The sequence below is a fragment of the Caretta caretta genome, chromosome 6 (genome assembly GCF_965140235.1).
Source record: "Caretta caretta isolate rCarCar2 chromosome 6, rCarCar1.hap1, whole genome shotgun sequence".
NCBI lineage: Eukaryota > Metazoa > Chordata > Testudines > Cheloniidae > Caretta > Caretta caretta.
In genome coordinates this window covers 61,232,460-61,251,191 of record NC_134211.1, presented here as the reverse complement: position 1 = coordinate 61,251,191, position 18,732 = coordinate 61,232,460, and the positions used below count along the sequence as shown (strand labels likewise).

General features: G+C 42.0%; 1 protein-coding gene across 26 annotated transcripts in view; it reads right to left on the bottom strand.

The window, feature by feature from the left end:
- GPHN (gephyrin) overlaps positions 1–18,732 on the bottom strand; it is a 587,889-nt gene that overhangs the window by 78,871 nt on the left and 490,286 nt on the right. For all 26 annotated transcript variants that reach the window (XM_048851950.2, XM_048851956.2, XM_048851955.2 and 23 more), the window contains one exon: positions 8,186–8,278. In XM_048851950.2, coding sequence (XP_048707907.1) covers positions 8,186–8,278 — 93 coding nt within the window. The remainder of the gene's footprint in view (positions 1–8,185; positions 8,279–18,732) is intronic.

Genomic DNA, 18,732 nt, shown 5'->3' with positions numbered 1-18,732 from the left:
TCATGCTACACCCAAAAGTGACTCCTCTATATCTAGAGGCAATGTCGTCCTAGGGGAAGAGTACAGGATTGGAAGTCAGGAGACTTGGGATCTAATCATCCACCCTCAACGCTGGCTTCTCACAGAATATCAAGTCACGTTCAAGGTTTATTTCTCCTTATTTTCAAGGCACTCAGTGCTTTGGGGCTTGGGCCCAACATAGCTAGAAGATTGCCTAAAGCTCTGATGTGAAGACCAGGGTCAATAACACCACTACTCAGGCACAATGAAGCTTTCTACCATTAGGGTAAAGTTTATCTGTGCAGGAGATAGAATTTTCTTGGGGACTGGTCTGAAACTTGTGGAGTGAACTCCCACACGATCTAAGAATCGTCACAAACCTTACCACCTTCCGCTCCAAGTGCCAGGGGCATTTCTTTGACCTGCTGCAATGGGGCAGATAGGCCCTCCACTGTCAGGGAGGGGGTTAATAAGAGCCTGTGGACACAACTGGCCCAGCCCCACTACTCTTGCAGCAGTTCTCGGGAATCGAGAGGGGTCCTAAAGGAAGAGGCTCAGCTTAGTTAGGGAACAGACCAGGAAGAACAGAGAGCAGCACTGTGAGTCTTCCTTGATGAGGAAGCCTGGTTCTAGACAAGATCCTGAGACAGTTTGCTGCCTGGATGAGACTCCCAGAGGATGGGATGACTGGACCCAGGAAGACGGATAAAAGAGACTGGCCACATGGAGACAAGCCCTGAGTAGAAGGGCAGGGTCTTGCCGACAAATCCTTGGACGACCTTGCGTTTGAGTTGTTTTCCTTTTATTCTGGACTCTATTGCCCTGGAAGGGGTGTGACTCAAGTGTGCCATGGCCAGAGGGCTAAGACATCAAGGCACTGGATCCATGAAGTGTGACACCCAACTGTCAGGGAAACACAGCTGATTGAGGTGTACCTTGATGGGCCACAAAGGGGTGTCTTGATGTAGACAACCTGGTTGCACCTGCCTTCTCTATTCAAAACAAATCAAAAAACCTAGCCCAAACAGAAAACTTACCAAAACAAAACAGTACGCTGCATGCAAAAATTCTCCTCCTAGGGAGAGGATAAGAGAGAGAACAAACCACTGTGACAGATGTTAGTCATGTCACTAAATGCACTACTGGAAGGGGCTCTGAAACTACAGTGATGGGGGCAGCATAAGAACCTATCTAGACTAGACTAGAAATCCTGCTCCCACTGAAATCAGAATTTTATCATTGACGTTAATTGGAACAAAATCGAGTCCTTGGGTTCTAATTTGAGCTCTCAATGACTTAATCTCTCTTACTCTCAGAAACCCCATCTGGAAAATGGAAGTATTTACCATACCTATGTCCCCAAGGTGTTGTGATGTTTACTCAACTGTGGTCAATGTCTCTCTCTCTCTCACTGAGTAGTACCTTACTTCACAAGTAGCCTCACTGATTTCACTGAAATTTCACATGGAGTAAAGTACTACTCATCACAGGTAAGGGCCGCAGAATCAAGTCTTTCACAATGCCACCAACTCACGAGAGTCTATCACGAGTCTCACAATGTTTAGTATTCGTCTTAAAATCCTATTGGGTTAAGAAATTTGCTTTAACCCTTAAAAGCTATTGGAATCAAGAGATTACATGAAAATCTCAGCTCTCATTAAAGAAAAAAAGTAAGTTTCTAGCCCTCCTGATGTTAGAAAAGTTTGAAAATGTGAAATAAGTGCATCCTAAGACTCAGAAATCAGGAAGCAAATAAAAAGAATCTCAGATTTATAGTTTTTTAAAAAATCTCATGATTTTTGAATATTTGAGGCTGGCAAATATATTTTTTTTTGAGATCCTTAGATGAGTTTTTGAGATCCTTAGATGGAAAGTACTAAGTATTATTATTATTATTACTACTGTAAGTACCTATTGACCCCAATAAGGAGTGTTGGAAGTGCTTTTTGCCAAATCTATAGTCTGTTGCAGTGGTGAGTTAATTTCACAAGTCTAGCTGTATCTGCTATTTCAGACAAACCTCTTGGGCCTGCATTACATAACAACACTGCACAGTAAAAACTTCATTTAATTTTAAATGAGTTGTGTTGGCTATTTTCTTAACCAAATAAAATCATATTAAAAATGTAATCTCAAAATCAAACCATGTTTTTCGTTAACTGACTCCTTTCCTTAAAGAGCAGTACTCAGCTGTTAAATAAATAACTTTGCCTACCTCTCAGATCTTCTGTATATATATTATCTTGTTCTCCAGGAAAACAGGCAGTTTGTTTCATAGTTGTTCATCTGCTTCTACTGCTCATTACCTACCTAATACCACAAGTGGTTGCTTTGGGACAGACTGATTATGATGTATCTAATGAAGGGTTATAACATAAGATGAGCTGAGGAAAAGATAACAGGAGCAGATGAACTACTAAGAAATAAAAATCTTGTTTTCATGCCAATGTTGCTAGCAGAGAAACATGAGATGGGGAAAGAAAGGCCGACAATATGTGATATAAGTAGATCTGTTTCTAAATAAATTATGTTTCAGAGTTTTCCATGTGCCACCAATTGCTATTCAGGAGTCAAGTAATGGATGAGCTCAAAAGTGCACTAGGGTAGGGCCGGATTTCCAATTAAGCACAGCAGGCATGTCTAGAGGCACTGGCACTAGTTGCCAAATATGTGATTTTCTAGCCCAATTGGGCTATTTTTAGCTGTCAGTTGGCAGGGTTTTTTAGCTGCTGCAAGTTGGGCTATTTTGCTGCCCTGCTGCTGCTGGCCACACTGCTCAGGAGTTCTTGAGGGGGAGGGAGCTTCCTGATTTGTCCTGCTCCCTGCTGAGATGCTCCACACACCACTTGGATCACATCATGCCCCCTCTCCTTAAGTGACATTTGCAGCATGCGCAGAATTCTTGTCCAAGGGAGGCAGAATTTTTTTTCCCTTGAAGAAAATGTTCAGCAGTTCTGCCTTTTGCCCACCAGAGGCCACTGTGGCACCAGAACAGCCTGAGCTGGCTGAGGCTGACTGGTCTGGCGGGTGGCAACAAACAGCTAGCAGGTGGGTGGTGGGTGCATTTTTTCCTCAAGTAAAAAGTCACAGCAGCCTTCTTCAAGCCAGGTTAGGAAACAGAGTGGGCCACACAGGGCTGTGTGTGTGTGTGTGTGAGAGAGAGAGAGAGACAGGGCCACATGGGAACGCAGGAGGGGGCTCCAGGCAGGGCCACATGGGGAGTGCGGGGCTCATAAGGTGTAAATCTGGCTCTGCACAAGGGTTTATTGATGAACTGAGAACCATGAGGTGCATTTCATTACTTTGCTGCCAATATGCTAGTAAATGATTTCAAGTTAGCTTGAATCAAGATGCCATGCACTTCAAAAGTAGATTTAACTTTTATTCAAACTGAGTGAGTAGCCTTGGTTGATGTGAAACACACTGTTCTGCTGAAGTGCATTTCTTCATTATCTCCTCAACAACACAGGGTTCATAGGCACATAGAGATTGCCACATTGAAACAGACTGTCTATATACAGTAGTCTGGAAATCCATCTTTGACAAGCAGTCAATGCTTGATATTTCAGAAAAAATGCAAAGAAACCATAATGCATCAAATTCTACAGTACTATATACCATAAAAGGAAATTTCACTGGACCCCAATGGGTAGTTCACGCTCTGGAGCATAAAAATTTATAATCTTTGTAATTGTTCATGTTAGCTAGTATAGTTAGACATGATTCTTATCTGTATAAATACCTAATCTTTAGGGAAAACTTTATGAGCTGTTTACTTCCAGAGTTTCCTGTGGAAGTGAGCTGCATAGTTTAATTATACATTGCATTGAAAATATGTCCTTTTATCCGTTTTAAATCTGTTCAGTTTCAAAATATTCCTGGTAGTGAAGACCAATCAATGATGACCTTATACAGTAATCTTTGTTTCATTTCAATACCCCAAACAGTCCTCTAGAAAGAGACATCTAGATTCCCTTACCACTCTGAGAAGAATTGCTTTCAGGAAGAATGGCTACCCTGTATGGTTGGCTACATTTGTAATGTTTTATTGAGTTCACATTCTGAAACCAGTCTACAAATCTGCAGATGGAAGCCTACCCAATTTACTAATCTTTGAAGGAAAGATTAATTTCACTTGAAAAAAAAGTCCAACTAGGTCCCTTAACCTCCAAACTCTCAAATAGCAAAGGGTGAAAATAACTCACAAAGTTGAGCCAAAACTTTCCCCACCTTTATGCCTAAGAACAGTAACTGATGGCAAGTGGTCCTGGGGCTAAGATATTCAGCTCTGAACAGGTGTTCTCATGTTTTACAGAATATTATATAACTGTACATGTTTCCTTAAACTTTCAATATTAGATTTTATTTTATTTTTTGGAAATAGTTTTCATTTTCTGAAATAATTAAAAAAAAAGTTAAACTACAACATATGGAATGTGACAACTTGGTCTCATACATAAGCCTATTTTTAAACAGTCTTACAATAGTGAGGACACATTAGTGAGGCCCATATGTGCTCATCATATGGGTTAGATTGGTACTAGTAGCTAGCAGCCACACAGGCAGAGCGAGGGTGTCAGTTTGATCAACGTGTACTGCACATTGAAAGCAGATTTAACTTTTAAAGAGCTTTATCACCCATGTAAATGCTGTCCAGAATTGCATTCCCCATGTTTTGGGACTGCAAGAGCAGCTACTGAATTGCTCTCCCTCTCTCTGGAAGAAACTTACTGGAAAGGGGTCAGAGAGTGCTGGAGAATAGCAAGAGCCATGGTTCTGTTAACTAGCCATCTGTGCAGGAGGGAATTAGTTGCCATGTTTAATGAACTAGTTCTCTGCTCCATGTTACCGCAGAGCTAACCAAAGACATTGTGCCTCCCTGAGGCAGGATGCCTATTGATGACCCCCTGCAGCTTTTCACCATACCAACTACAGGGCTATGCCTAAATGCCAAAATTTAACTCTTTTTATCTGGGAACAAGAAAAAGCTCAATGAATTGCACCTCCAGTTTAAATAGCTGCTAATGTCTCATGGGAAACTCTATCCTGTTCCTTTACCTTGAACTCTCATCTCAGGGCTGAGATCTGCAAATCAACCTACCATTTTATCACCTCTGCAACAATGCCTTTAAGTTTCACTGCCTGGAATCTACCTCTGATGAAATCTTCATCCATTCCTTTATCTCCTCTTGTCTCCACTACTGCAACTCTCTTCACTATAGCCTCCTAAATTTTCAACTCTCCAGAGTTGAGCATGCACAGAATGCTATTGCCCACCTTCTTTTACATGTAAAACAGTGCAAACGTATCACTCCCATTCTCAAATATCGCCATCTTTTTCTGAAATGGAATGTGAAAAACATTTTACAAATATTAATAATAATACTAATATCTGTATGGCTTTTAACCTGAACAGTTCACCAACATTCTGTGTCTTGCAGGTTTGTATCTGTTAGGAGGAAAAACTGAAGAAGTCAGGTATTATCTTGATGCAATCCTGTTTATTTACAAATAATGTACACAATAGTACTGTTTTCTTGGACAAAATAGGAACCAAGCAGCAAGAGATAGTTTTTGTTCACAAATCAAAGCCTCTTGTGTGCCAGCACTCTATCAAAAAGCTCCCTCTTTAAACTTTTTTTCAGGGTCACACTACAAGTGTTTCTCTGGCTGCATCTGGGGCTTTCCTGCTGCCTTCTGTGTGTGCTTCTGTCCAGTAGAAGGAACATCCAGTGCTCTATATTAACTGCAAACTATTTCCCTGGGAATTGGCCTATTCTGTTATTGAAAAAAAGGGCCTGACTGTAAAATGGGGAGTGGATGCATTTCATTATTACCTCCTCGGGAACCCAGTCATCCTGGTTATGGATCATGTTCCCTAAGATGGCTGAATGAGACGAAAGACCCAAAAAGCTGATAGATGAGTTGATATCTGTCCCTTCAGTCATATGCCTCCAGGTTCAGCAATGAGCAGGGAAGGGACACCTGAATGCCAACTTCTTCTCTTGGGAAGGGACGTGGGAGTTGGAATCTACATCCAGTCCCCTAAGATCTGAGGGGGAGGGTATGTGTTGGAGTATACTAACGCCGCACTAAGTCAGCAAGGGATAATGTGCTGCTGTAAGCCCACTCAACAAGGACTGTTGCTTGAGAATTGGACTTTTTAGCCACTTGCAATTCTGCAGCAGGATACAATAACTGAACTGCTTTGGCACCTACACCATTGCCTTCTGAGATAGATGGCTGCCATTCAATACATAAAGACGACTGTGCTGCCTGGGACAGGCCTGCGGGTCCTAATGAGACTGTTCCATGGAACCTCTGCCCAGGGGACATTTGGGGAACTGTCTCAATCAACTCAGTGGATTTTTGCCCTTTACTGAAGTCTGCCCTATAGTTTGTCTTGGATCATAAAGAGCGCAGTCACAATGTTGGAAATTAGCCTCCCAGAAAGCATCAGCATTACCATACTTGTGCCCAGGCCTTCATGCAACTATGAAATCATAGGTCTGCACCTGGGAACTAGCCCCTCAGGATTCCTGAATCTAAACAGCCATTGCAGGGACGCATGGTCTGTCCTGACCACAAATTTCCTCCCATATAAAGAGTGATGAAAATGTACTATAGATTTAACCACTGCTCGGGGGTCCTTTAGGGTGATGAAATAATTTCTTTCAGGAGAACTTAGATATTTGTTGTAATACCCTCCAACATAAAAGGGGTTTTAAAATAATGGGTAGGCTAAGACAAAAGCAGTCTCAAGAGCCTTTTTCAATTCCAAAAATGCTACATCACACTCTGCTGACCTCTGAAATGGTTTCCCTTTCTCACCAAGCCTATGCAATTGTTTTGCATATTGGCAAATTCACAAAGAAACCTTCTGTAATAGGAGCAGAGCCCTACAAAACTCTGCACATCTGTGAGTGTCTGGGAAGTTGGCCAGTTCTGTGCAGCCTCAGTTTTCTCTTTTTGAAATAATTCAAAATTTCTTTGGGTTCACTTTCAGATTAGCAGACTTAAGTTTATCACAGACCATTTTAAAATATATCAGTTCCTGTTCAAATGTTTTAGCAGGCACTAAGATTTCATTATCCCCATTTTACAGATGGGAAAACAGAGGCACAGAGGTGAAGTGACTTGCCCAAGGTCACTCAGTAGGCCAATGGCACAGCCAGATCTTCTAAGTCCCAGATCAGTGCTCTGTTCTCTAGGTTATACTCCTAGAAAGGTTCCTAGGAAAACTTTCAGTGTAATAAAAAAATATTTTAATCGCTACATCTAATTACTCAGAAGCGTGCATTCCCATACACAATTTTGAAAATTATCAACTGTAATAATAAAGAATAATTAATAAACATACAGTAAAATAGAATTGTAACAGTCTGATAAAATATTTGATGCATAGGAAAAACTCTTAATAATGACAGGTTTCAGAGTAACAGCCGTGTTAGTCTGTATTCGCAAAAAGAAAAGGAGTACTTGTGGCACCTTAGAGACTAACCAATTTATTTGAGCATGAGCTTTCGTGAGCTACAGCTCACTTCATCGATGAAGTGAGCTGTAGCTCACGAAAGCTCATACTCTTAATAATAAAAATTATATATATATATAAAAAAGGAAACCTTTGAAATTCTCATGTCTGTCTCATAGAAGAACTGCATTTCCTGGGTCTCAACTATATCATGAGGCCAGACTTCCTGCTGGGAAGTGGCAGCAAAATGGCAACTTTCATTGAAAGGTTTACCAGACCCAAGCACAGATATAGAGAGTAAAACATTGAAAGGTTTTACTAAACATGGCTCTGTAAATATGCATTTTCACTCCCCCTCACCCTGCGCCTCTCATTTAAAGAATTAGAACTAATCACTGCAGTCTTCCTTTAAAGTGGCTGAATTTTACACAGCCGTGATTTCAGTAATGATCTAGATATCTACAAATAAAATGTATAACCAGGGCTTTGGAGCAGTGCTCCGACTCTGCTCCAGCTCCAGGCAAAAACCTGCAGATTCACTGCTCTGGAGCTGCTCTGCGCTCCAGCTCTGGGCTCCGCTGCAAAGCCCTGTGTATAACAATAGTTATATCCAAGAAAGAAGTGCTTCGGACTGTGATGGAACAAGCAGGTGTACTAACAATCTGGGGTAATGCTGCAAAAGATGCACTGCATGCCTAGAGTTAAAGCATTTACCTCTGACAGCGTATCCATCTTTTACTGATGCTGGGAAGGGGGGTAGGTTGTCTTTTGCATAAACATCTTGAGCAAGAACTCGGCCCATTCCATCTAAAAGGGAAGAAAGAAAAAAAAAGACCATGTTCCATGTCAGTGAATGTATTCAAAGGGAATAGAAGGTGACAGCAGTGTGCTCCCATGGATGAAATTCATGGGTATGTGACACATCTCGTAATCAGGTCTGTCAAGCTTTTGATTTCTCTCCAAACCAATAGGGAAATAAATGGAGAGATGCAGCCTGGAAGCAGGGATGAAAGATGTGGTTCAGTGAACCTGCATTTCTGGTTAGGACAAGCTTGTTGGCATTGGATTTGGATGTACAGTATCCAGAACCAGAGCAGTCAGCTGAGATACAGGCTATGGCCTGTTCTACACCACAAAGTTAGGTTGACATAAGCTGCCTTGCATCGACCTAGTTGTGCATATGTCTACACTTAAATTTGTCTCCCACTGATGTAAGTGCCCCATTACCGCAGTAACACCAACCTTCCCAAGTGGCAGTGAGCCACATTGATGTACTGAGATCACTGCAGCATGAATGTAGATACTATGTTACTTATGTCAACTCCATGAGTCCCCCATCCACTGCCCCACAATGCCCAACACTGACTACTCTGCCTGGGGCTCATGGAGACCAGAAAACCCCCTACCCCTTTAAAGCCCCATACATTTTTGAAATGCCTTTTGCTGATTGTCCAGCTTGGTGAGCATACCTAGCTGCTTCGCCCCTTGGCCCTGACTGCCCCTAGTGGGATCCTGATGCAATGTAATAATCATAAATGTAAAGCAAGCAACACAATATTGATAGGCGCATCGATAATGTTATTCACAGATGTACAGCAAACACCACACAATTCCTAGCAGACCCCAAATCAGCAGGACCAGGTACAATGCAGTACACCACAATGCATTACTGTGGCTCACTGTTAAAGTGATCTTTCAAAGCCTCCCTGAGCCATATAGCTGTGCACTCAGCTCTTCTAAGTGTCCTTGTGTCTGGCTGTTCAAACTCGGAAGACAGCTGTTCCACCTCTGTGGAAACTTTCCCCCCTTTGCTTCACAGATATTTTGCAGGACACAGCAGGCAGCTGTAACCATCGGGTATATTTTTTCCACTGATATCCAATTTTGTGAGTAAATAACACTAGTGTCCCTTCAATCTACCAAAAGTGAATTCAACTGTCATTCTGCACCTGCTGAGCCAGTAGTTGAATCTTTCCGTAGTGCTGCTGAAGTGGCTAGTGTACAGTTTCATGAGCCAGAGGAGCCAGGAGTAGCCTAGGTCCCCCAGGATCACTACAGGTATTTCAACATTGCCAGTGATAATAGAGGTTGGGAATAGAGTAGTTGCCTGTAGCTTTCTGAACAGTCCTATGTTCTTAAAGATGTGAGCATCATGCACCTTCCCTGACCAGTCAACACTGATGTCGATGAAGCATCTCTGGTGCGCCCATAGCGCTTGCATAACCATAGGAAATTAGTTCTTTCTGTTGATGTACACTGTGGCCATGTGCCAAAATAGGGCCTGGGGTCATCTACCACTCCACTTCAGTCGAGGAACTTCATTGCTGCAAATCCAACCATTATGTCCTGCACATTGCTGAGAGTCAGTCCTGCGTGGCAGGAGACAATTAATGGCTCTGCACACTTGCATAACAATGGCCCCCGGCAGTGGATTTTCCAACTCCAAAATCATTTCCAACGGACTACTAGCACTTTGGCATTGCAAGTTTCCATCAGTGCAATTGTCACAATTCTCCACTGTCATTGCAGCTCTCATTTTGGTGTTCCTGCACTGGCGGGCTAGGGTAAGCTCAGCTCACAGATCTACGAATGTGGCTTTGGGCATCCAACAGTTCTGCAACCACTGCTCATCATCCCAAGCCTCCACTATGATGCAGTCCCACCAGTCAGTGCTTGTTTCTTGAGCCCAGAAGTGGCACTCCACCATCTGCAGCTGCTCTGTGAACACCACCAACAAACTTGAATTTGTTCTCACTATGTCCCACAGCAATCTGTCCTCCAAGAAATCATCATGTTCCTCCCAATTTGATTCTTTTTACAACTCTACAAATACAGGAGGATCGTGTATCCTGTACTTGCAATGTTTATCACACTAATGTAGAGCTTTTCAGGCTCCTTGCTTTTGTCAGCGATGGCAGACAGTGAGGACGGCTGCTTAGGTTTGTGGGATTTTTTTAAAAGGTGTGAAAATTCTGGGATATAGATGACATTATGGGATGGAGACAATTGCATGCTGGGAAGTTGACTCCTTGCTCCCAGTCACCCCTGCCTGGCTCATTTCTGTCCCACCATGCCTTGCCAGAACTTCCCAAAAGATAGTGCACTGGATGGTGGCAGGCTGCACACTGGGATACCTTCCCATGGTGTACCATGCTGTGCATCAACACAAGCATTCCTGGTGAGTATGCACAGCGCTGATGCAAGGAGCCATGTATGCAGGTGCACAATTGATACACTAACTGCGGCAGCTTTATGCCAGTATAACTTGCCTCAACCAAAGTTAGACATGGCCTATGAAACTAAAACAAATGTTTGCATACATTGAGACTTCCTAAAGAAACATTTACAATCTTTTTTGTATTTGTAAAGGAAAAATCTTTAACCTATTTTTTTTAAATAGCATTTTTTAAAGAGAATTCTGCATTGGAGAAAGGTGCTGGATTGAGCCCTGAAGACAAACATGACACATTTCTGAACATATTTTTATGAATTAGTGTAAAAGTCATGCTATAAAGTAGCTTTACCTCCAATAATATTTGTCTTATTAGAGGTATATGGAATTGTTTTGCTCAGTAAGAAAATATGGTTGTTTGGATGTCCGTTGTTTGGATGTTCATGGGCATTATAAGAAACTTTAGCTGAATGGAGGGACAGACAGATTTTTCAGGTACTCTTGAATTGCTAATTGAATTTTATTACAAGGACACAGTTAAAATTGCTTAGGTGCTAGTTTTGTGTGTGTGTGTGTGAGAGAGAGAGAGAGAGAGAGAGAGAGAGAAGATTGGTGTCTGGGTTGTTTATGTAAACTTAGCTTGTGATCTTGACATAATTTTTAATATTTTTTTAATGGATGTGTTCGGCAGCACATCATCTTTTCTTCACATCTTTTCTTCTTTGCAAACATAACTAACCTATTGTTGTTTTTGAATATATTAGGTAAGGTTACTGATATGTACTTCCAAATTCGGAAAATATATATAAAGATAACAATTACATTAAAACAGAGTTTAAAGAGTATGCATCAGTAATTTAGGAGTAGAAAATAATTACAGGAATGTTCTGATTATACAAAAATCAAACATTACAAACTCAGGAAATTCAGAGTTAGGCTTACACTTAAAAGAAATCCAAACACGTTAAGGTACGGAAATGCATAATTAAGGCACTCAAAACAATTTTAACTCTGGCCCTAGTGAGACCATGGAATAATCATACAGTTATGATTAGTGCATTTTAGCGTTTGTGATTCCAGTTTAGAGTAAACTAATTTTTAAAGATGGATTAGGGTTGTTTTCATATTTTTCCCTCCCCATGTTGGCAGTAGAGGTGATGGTATTGTTTCATCCTTTCTTTGTGATCTCCCTTCTGTTGTATCTAGTCTTATACTTAGATTGTAAACTCTTCAGGGCAGGGAATACCTCTGCTCCAGTTAGCCATGTGAAGAGGGCAGAAGACCCTGCCACCTCTCTTGCGCAGGGGATCCTTTGAGAGGAGGTGACCCAGAAGGAGGAAGGAGTGAGGAGGACCCAAGCGCTCTCCATTTGGTGCTTTGGAAACAAGGATGACGGGAACCACAGACACTGCCATACTTCTTAGCAGCCAGGGGAACAGAAGCCCCAGTTTCTACCACCTTAAATGGGGAGGGAGGCACAGCCATAATGTGGGATGGGGCCAGAGTACAGGAAGTCCCCCATGTGGGATATGCTTAAGACCCTGAATAGCCTTAATTCAGCCTGACGTGTCCCCCAGCTTAAACTAGTTAGCCCCCAACCCTGGCTCATGTTCTGTGTCTGCTTTTGCAAAAGCAGCAGAGGAGAAAGAAGCTCTAGCTTCTGAAAAGCTTATTCTTCTGCTGCTGGAGGCAATGTGGACAATTGGGGAGGCTGCTTAGAGCTACTCCACAGTCAGGTAACTCTGAAAAAAGAGTGGGAGAGGGAGAGACAGGAAGGAGGTTCAACGTATGTGAGAGTGGGGGGAGTATGGGGTGAGGAGTTACCGAGAGGGTGGGGGATTGGGTGCTAGTAGTCTGAGTTGGGGAGGGGAAGACTCATCTAAGAATGGAGGCCGTGTGTGTTTGTGTGTGTGTTAAATTGCAGAGGGTGCTGTCCTGTACGTGAGGGGGAATCTTAGCATGTGTGTGATTTTGTTGGGAAAAACTTTGGCAATGTGGGTAGTTGTAGATGTGTGAATTTAGTGGGGGAACCAAGTGAGAGCCACGGACAAGACTGTGTGTATGTATGTGTATTTCTTTTTAAGGAAGACAGGAGTATGCATGTGATTTTTGGTTAAGAGGAGAAAGAGAAAGAGAGAGACTGTGTGTGTGAGATATTTGAAGGGGAAATGGGAAAGTGCATGTGAAGTTAGTTTTGCACAGCAGCAGGCCAAGCTTTTCAAAATTATAAGTTAACTAAACCTTGATGTGTGTGAATACTGGTGAACTGGACTTCAGTTAAATGGAGTTGTATTGTAAATATATATAATTTATGTATTTGCTCCCATACTGATACCCAACACATCAATTTTCAGCCTGGAGTGAATATTTATGGTGCATTTTAGAACTTCTGCTTTTATAGTAGGAATTAGCATGTAAATGCTGATATATTCTTCACTATAGCAGCTAGAAAGGCACTGTTGATACCCACATTGTCTTATGTGGAAGTAACTTCTTTTTATTAGAAAGCTTACTCACAAGCTTGAGTAATTGCAGTGCAGGGGAGAATACAACACACAACATTTTAATTATAGCTGAGAAATCAGCTTTCAGAGAAATAGTGAATGCCCCCTCTCTTCATACACGCACAAATCCAATGCAAATGTAATGCTTCTAATTTTAGCAGGTAAGCTATCTTCATTTTATTTCTTGCCTGCATGCAAAAATCACACCAGTTAGAGAGAGATGGTGGACAGTATGTTCCTGGCATCCTGCCATGTGCTATTTGGGGTGAACAAATGGACAGCCAGCAGCTAGAAAGCATTTCATTAAGGAAAGAGAAACAGTCAATGTTTGGTGAAGGTTTGGGTATTTAATTCAAAAAAATAAGGACACACTCAAATACAATTTTTTACTTTTTTTTTTGCACTTTCATCTTGGAAGTCTAAAAATCTTTTTCACCCCATTGTTTATGACTAATTTTGATTTTTAAAAACAAAAGTTCTGAAATGTCTTCTGCGTCTTCAGACTCCCCTTCCTTATGATAACAGCTTTTTGGTGTTAACAGAAAAGGCCTGTAAATTTTGTTTCTCTGAAAATATCACTGTAATAGGAGTCTTAGTTTTGTGTTTTATTTTCTTAGTGCAAGTAAAACTTGCACATATGTTAAGAATTTTGATGCCCCAGGGCAGTGTTAGTGGGATAAAGTTGTGAGCCAGGCCCCCTAATGGACAGCATGCACTATCCATTCCGATGGTTATAAACAGTTTCCCTCCACAACAGTTCAGTGTTTTTCTGCAGTTATGCAGAAGGCAAAGCTAAAATAAGCTAATTAACAATGATTAAAACATTAGAAAATATGTCTGAGTAATAAATAAATTAGGTGTGAACAGAGAAACACTAAAAGTATATAATTCTCAAACCGTGAAGGTAGGTGGCTGGGTTAATGAACACTATAGCAATGATCTTCTTCAAAGAAGCAGAATTACAGTCAATTTCCCCATCTCTAAGCAAACTGTCTGTCAGGATTCCAACTCGTGGAATAAAAAGTTTGAGGGAAGTCCCCAAAGCAAAAACAGTTAAAGCTGCAATGAGCATCAACAGCAAGGCCATTGCCAACAGTGAGAAGAAAAAGGGTTTTTTAAAAAATATATATGGAGAAAATTGGACTAAGATACCTCCTAAATGTCCAAGCAGACCAAAATGCTCATGCTTGCAAAAGGAAGCAGAGATGTTGGGGGAAAATTTTTTTCACACGAAAATAGGCCAACTTAAAATAAAGGGACAATCTGAAATAAGACTTCATTGAGGTGAGAATGTTTGGCTTTCTTTACCTTGACAACAACTTCTGGATAATGAAGAGTCTGAAATGGATTTTCCTGTCAATAATGCTTAGTGTGGAGAGAAAAGGCCCAGGTCTCTGTTTTACAGATGTCTGCTATGGACACATCTCTGGAATAAGCAGCAGAGATAGCTTTTTTTCCCACTGACTGAGCCTTAACATGGCTTTCTAGCTACTGGTCAGCCAGATCATCACAAAAAGAAATCCACTTGAATATCCATTTAGACACAATCCTCTTGGTAATAGTATAGCTCAGAGATCTAGTTCCAACAGAAACAAAGAGTTGGATGGATTTTCAAAGGGTTTCAGTCTACTCCACTTCAGAGAAACCCCTAAGAACTTTTTGCTGACAAGGGTCCACTGTGTGATGTGGACATGAGATAAAAGTTTGTCTTATTTATATGGAACCACAATGTTGTCCTGGGGAGAGAACTTGGTTGAATCAACAGCACTGCCTTATTTTCATAAAGCTTGGTATAGGGTCGATCAGTCACTGTGGCCTGAAGCTCTCACATATTGAGTTAAAGTAATTGACAAAAGGAAAATAAACTTCCATGTATGAAATTTCAGATCCCAGGAACAAAGTGGTTCAAAATGAGATTTTTTTCAGCTTTGTCAGAATGAAATCTATATCCCACACCACAAGGGGTATTTTAATATTATTGTTTTTTGAAATCACTACATGGACCTAACTGACAAGGGACTGCATACAGAGTGGTTCACCTTCACTTAGTTTGTGATAGGCTAGAATAGCTGAAAAATGTAGTCTTTATGTAAATTTAGGTGGTTGAAGAAAATAGTCAAGGAGTTTTGGAGGGGATCAAGTGAAGGGGTCACTCTGGGCTTGACTGAACCAATTTGCAACCCTTTTCCATTTTAGGTCTGTCTGGGATTTCAAGATAAAAGAACACAAGACATCGGCTCAGACAGAAGTTACAGGGCTCCTGTATTGGATGGAGCAAAGGGCCCTGGTTCTGAGGTTGAAGCCATCCTCTCAACTTGGGTGGACTGGCTTTGGCCATCCACTACCGAGTTGTGAACCAAATCTATCTGAGTGAGTCTGAGGATATTATGATCATCAAACCTTTGTTTCTCCTTAGCATTGACAGGACCTTTGCTACCTGGCTTCCTGAAAACCTGATCTTATATCCCCATTGAACAACGCTCAGGAACTACGTATCCAAGGTATCAGAGACCATTGGGGTAAAAGGCTGCCAATTGGCCTCTGCCATGAAGAACCACGCAAAATATTGGTAGCGACAGGCTATCCTATATGCTAAGGATCTACATTCCCTCTAAGCTGCGCAGCCACTCAGCAGGCTATCAAGGTGCCTCTCCCCCGGCCCCAGCCCTGGAGCAGCAGCAGCCAGGGAAAGGTGCCTCTCCCCCATGGCCCCAGAGCTGCCCTGGCAGGGAGAGGTGCTCTCCCCCGGCCCCGGGCTGCTGTGGCGAGAGACGGCTGGGGAGAGTCCTCTCTCCCTGCCGCAGCCCCATGGCAACCTGTACCCCAAACCCCTCATCCCTGGCCCCACCCCGTAGCCCACACCCCCAGCTGGAGCCCTCACCCCCCCGCATCCTAACCCTCTGCCCCAGCCCTGAGCCCCCTCCTGCACCCTGAACCCCTCATCCCCGGCTCCAGAGGACCCCAGAGTCCTCACCCCCAGCTGGAGCCCTCACCCCCTGCACCCTAAGCTCCCTCATGCAGCCCAAACCCCTTATTCCTGGCCCCACCCCAGAGCCTTCACCCCCCCACAATCCAACCCTCTGCCCCAGCTCTGAGCCCCCTCCCACACTCCGAACCCCTCAGCCCCACCCCCGCGACACATCACCTCCATATTGGTGCATATAAAATTCATTCCACACATGGATGTAAAAAATTAGAGGGAACATTGCTAAAGATCTCTTTGTTTTCTGGTTGGTGAAAGAGGGCTTAGGATAATTTTGGTTTTGATGTTGTTGAGGCCAAGTGACCTGTGCAGGAAGGTACTGAGTAATCTTGAAATCACTCATCAATCTGCAAGCCATCTTTTGAAGTAGAGCTTTATCCTTCCCTCCCTTGAAGGAGAGGTCCACGGTGTGAGGTCTGAGAGAATATAGCATGGACTTTTCCCCCCTTTCCTTTCTGTAAAAACGCATTTACTTGCTCCCCAAACGAGTGCTCTCTACTGTAAAACAGATTCTTGATCTCTAACTAGACCTCTTGGTTGCATCTGGATGCCTGCAACCAGGCTGACCTGTGGCAATGCAACCCTAAGGCAGCAGTCCTTGTCACTGAATCTGCACATAAAAGGACCTGAGCTTGATGCTGAACTGTGTCTACCCAATTGTGGATTATCTTTTTGAAGCTTTCTGCATTTCTCTTGGAGAAGAGAATTGACCAGATTGGAGGGTTTCTCCCATTTCTTCCTGAAATTTGGTCATGAAGACTCAGTAGTCCACAATGCAAAGGGCTGCAGCCATGGACTAGTCAGGCCTTTCCAGAATTAATCCTAATGTGGCAGCTCAGGATTCTGGGACGCAGAATGAGTATCGCCTTATCATAGGGGAGCCAATGTTTTGGTTTCAAACTATCCTCATTTCAGCTTTTTAGGGCTTTGCACTATACATGGCTGAGTCAGCTCAAGCTGGAACCACTCAGTAATACATCGCATGAACAGTTTTACTTCAGCTTCAACTCAGACATCATGATATTCCATAAATTCAGTTTATAGATGTCCAGTTTCTTTCTAAGCCATGTTCTTTTTTTGGTCTCTATCTTGGATGAACGCTTCATAGCTGAAATCTGTGTACAATGATCATTACTGAGCAAAGGGAAACAATTTAGTCAAGAATAAAGTTAGGGTTGAAATGCTTGAAAAGGGGAACACAATTAGGGAACACAATGGAGAGATATGTGGATTTCAAGCTGGTCTTCAGAATAAGGGCAAGAGCCCGACTGATGCCAAATGTCTGTATGTAGCAACACACTTAGCACCATTACTGTGTATTCTGAGATATATTTAGGAATGCAAATCATTTAGATTTGTTTTCTCCTCTTTTGCTTTGATGTTTGTACGAGTGTATGCACTTTATTTATAAAATCAACTATAGTTCTTGAACTTTAAAAATTCCACTTGTCTGACATGCAAGGTGAATTCCAAGAGCTCAGTAGTATTACATTTTAAAAGAGACACTCCCTTACTGCGGAACAGGTCAGAATTCAAAGCTCTAGGACTACAGCTGAACTCCCTTCCTGAAGAACAGGTATATCAGCCTAAATAAATGAAGATTTAAATATTAATTAATGGAAACAGAAAGCATTCTTATAAATTAATCTAATTCTAGCAAATGTACAGGAAAATTATATGTATGTTTGATTTTGTAGTCTTGTTATGGAAATCATTAAACACTTGTGACATAAAGGTCACACCAAGAGATCAAAGTCTAAGATCTTGTTGCATATCTTGGGGAAATAATATTGCCAGTGACACTAACATCAACTCCCATTATGTACCGAAGAACTCTAGTACAATAATGAGAATCCTCAAATGATATACTGTATATGATAAGAAAATAGTGATCAAGAAGCAACCAGATAAAGGAAATCAAGGACCAGTATTAACATGAATCCTGGGCAATGTACATCAAATGTGAAAACTGAAAGGTAATTAAAATCATGAAAAGGCTGTACTCTAAAATGATTTGTTAGATTCTTTCTAACGTTTTCAAGCAGGCCACCATTATTCTACTATGCCATAAAGCATTCATGGCCAGTTCTAGGGACAGCCAAGCAGGGCAGACCGCTGTAGGTTTGGGGTTTTTTTGCTCCAGTCTCATTGTCAGCTTTGCTAATTGGCTGGCCTTTTTTCCTTCTGCCTTGGTCAGCAAAATGGCTAGGGCTGCTCCTGACAGTGGTCCAGTTGGTTACAAGGCAATAGCTCAAAAGAGCTTATGGGCGCCAAAATGTGTTCCTGGGATGTTATAATGAATGTATGTTCCCAAAGTTCAAGGAAGATAGCAGACTTTCCATTCTACAGCAGTAAATAAGTAGTGTGAGCAGCAGCTCCATAACATAAACCTGAGAAATACATTATTTACCACACTAGTCATTTTTTAACAGAAAAATCAGGAAGGTGAAGCAGAAAGGAGTGAGGCTGATGAGAGGCCCTCAAACCACACTGCACAGGCCTACAACCTTGGAGGAAAGGGTCTGAAGCCCTAATCTGCACTCAGAAACAGTTGAGGTATTCTCTAAGGTGTCAGTAGGAACTTGGGAGCCTTTAGCAGTGA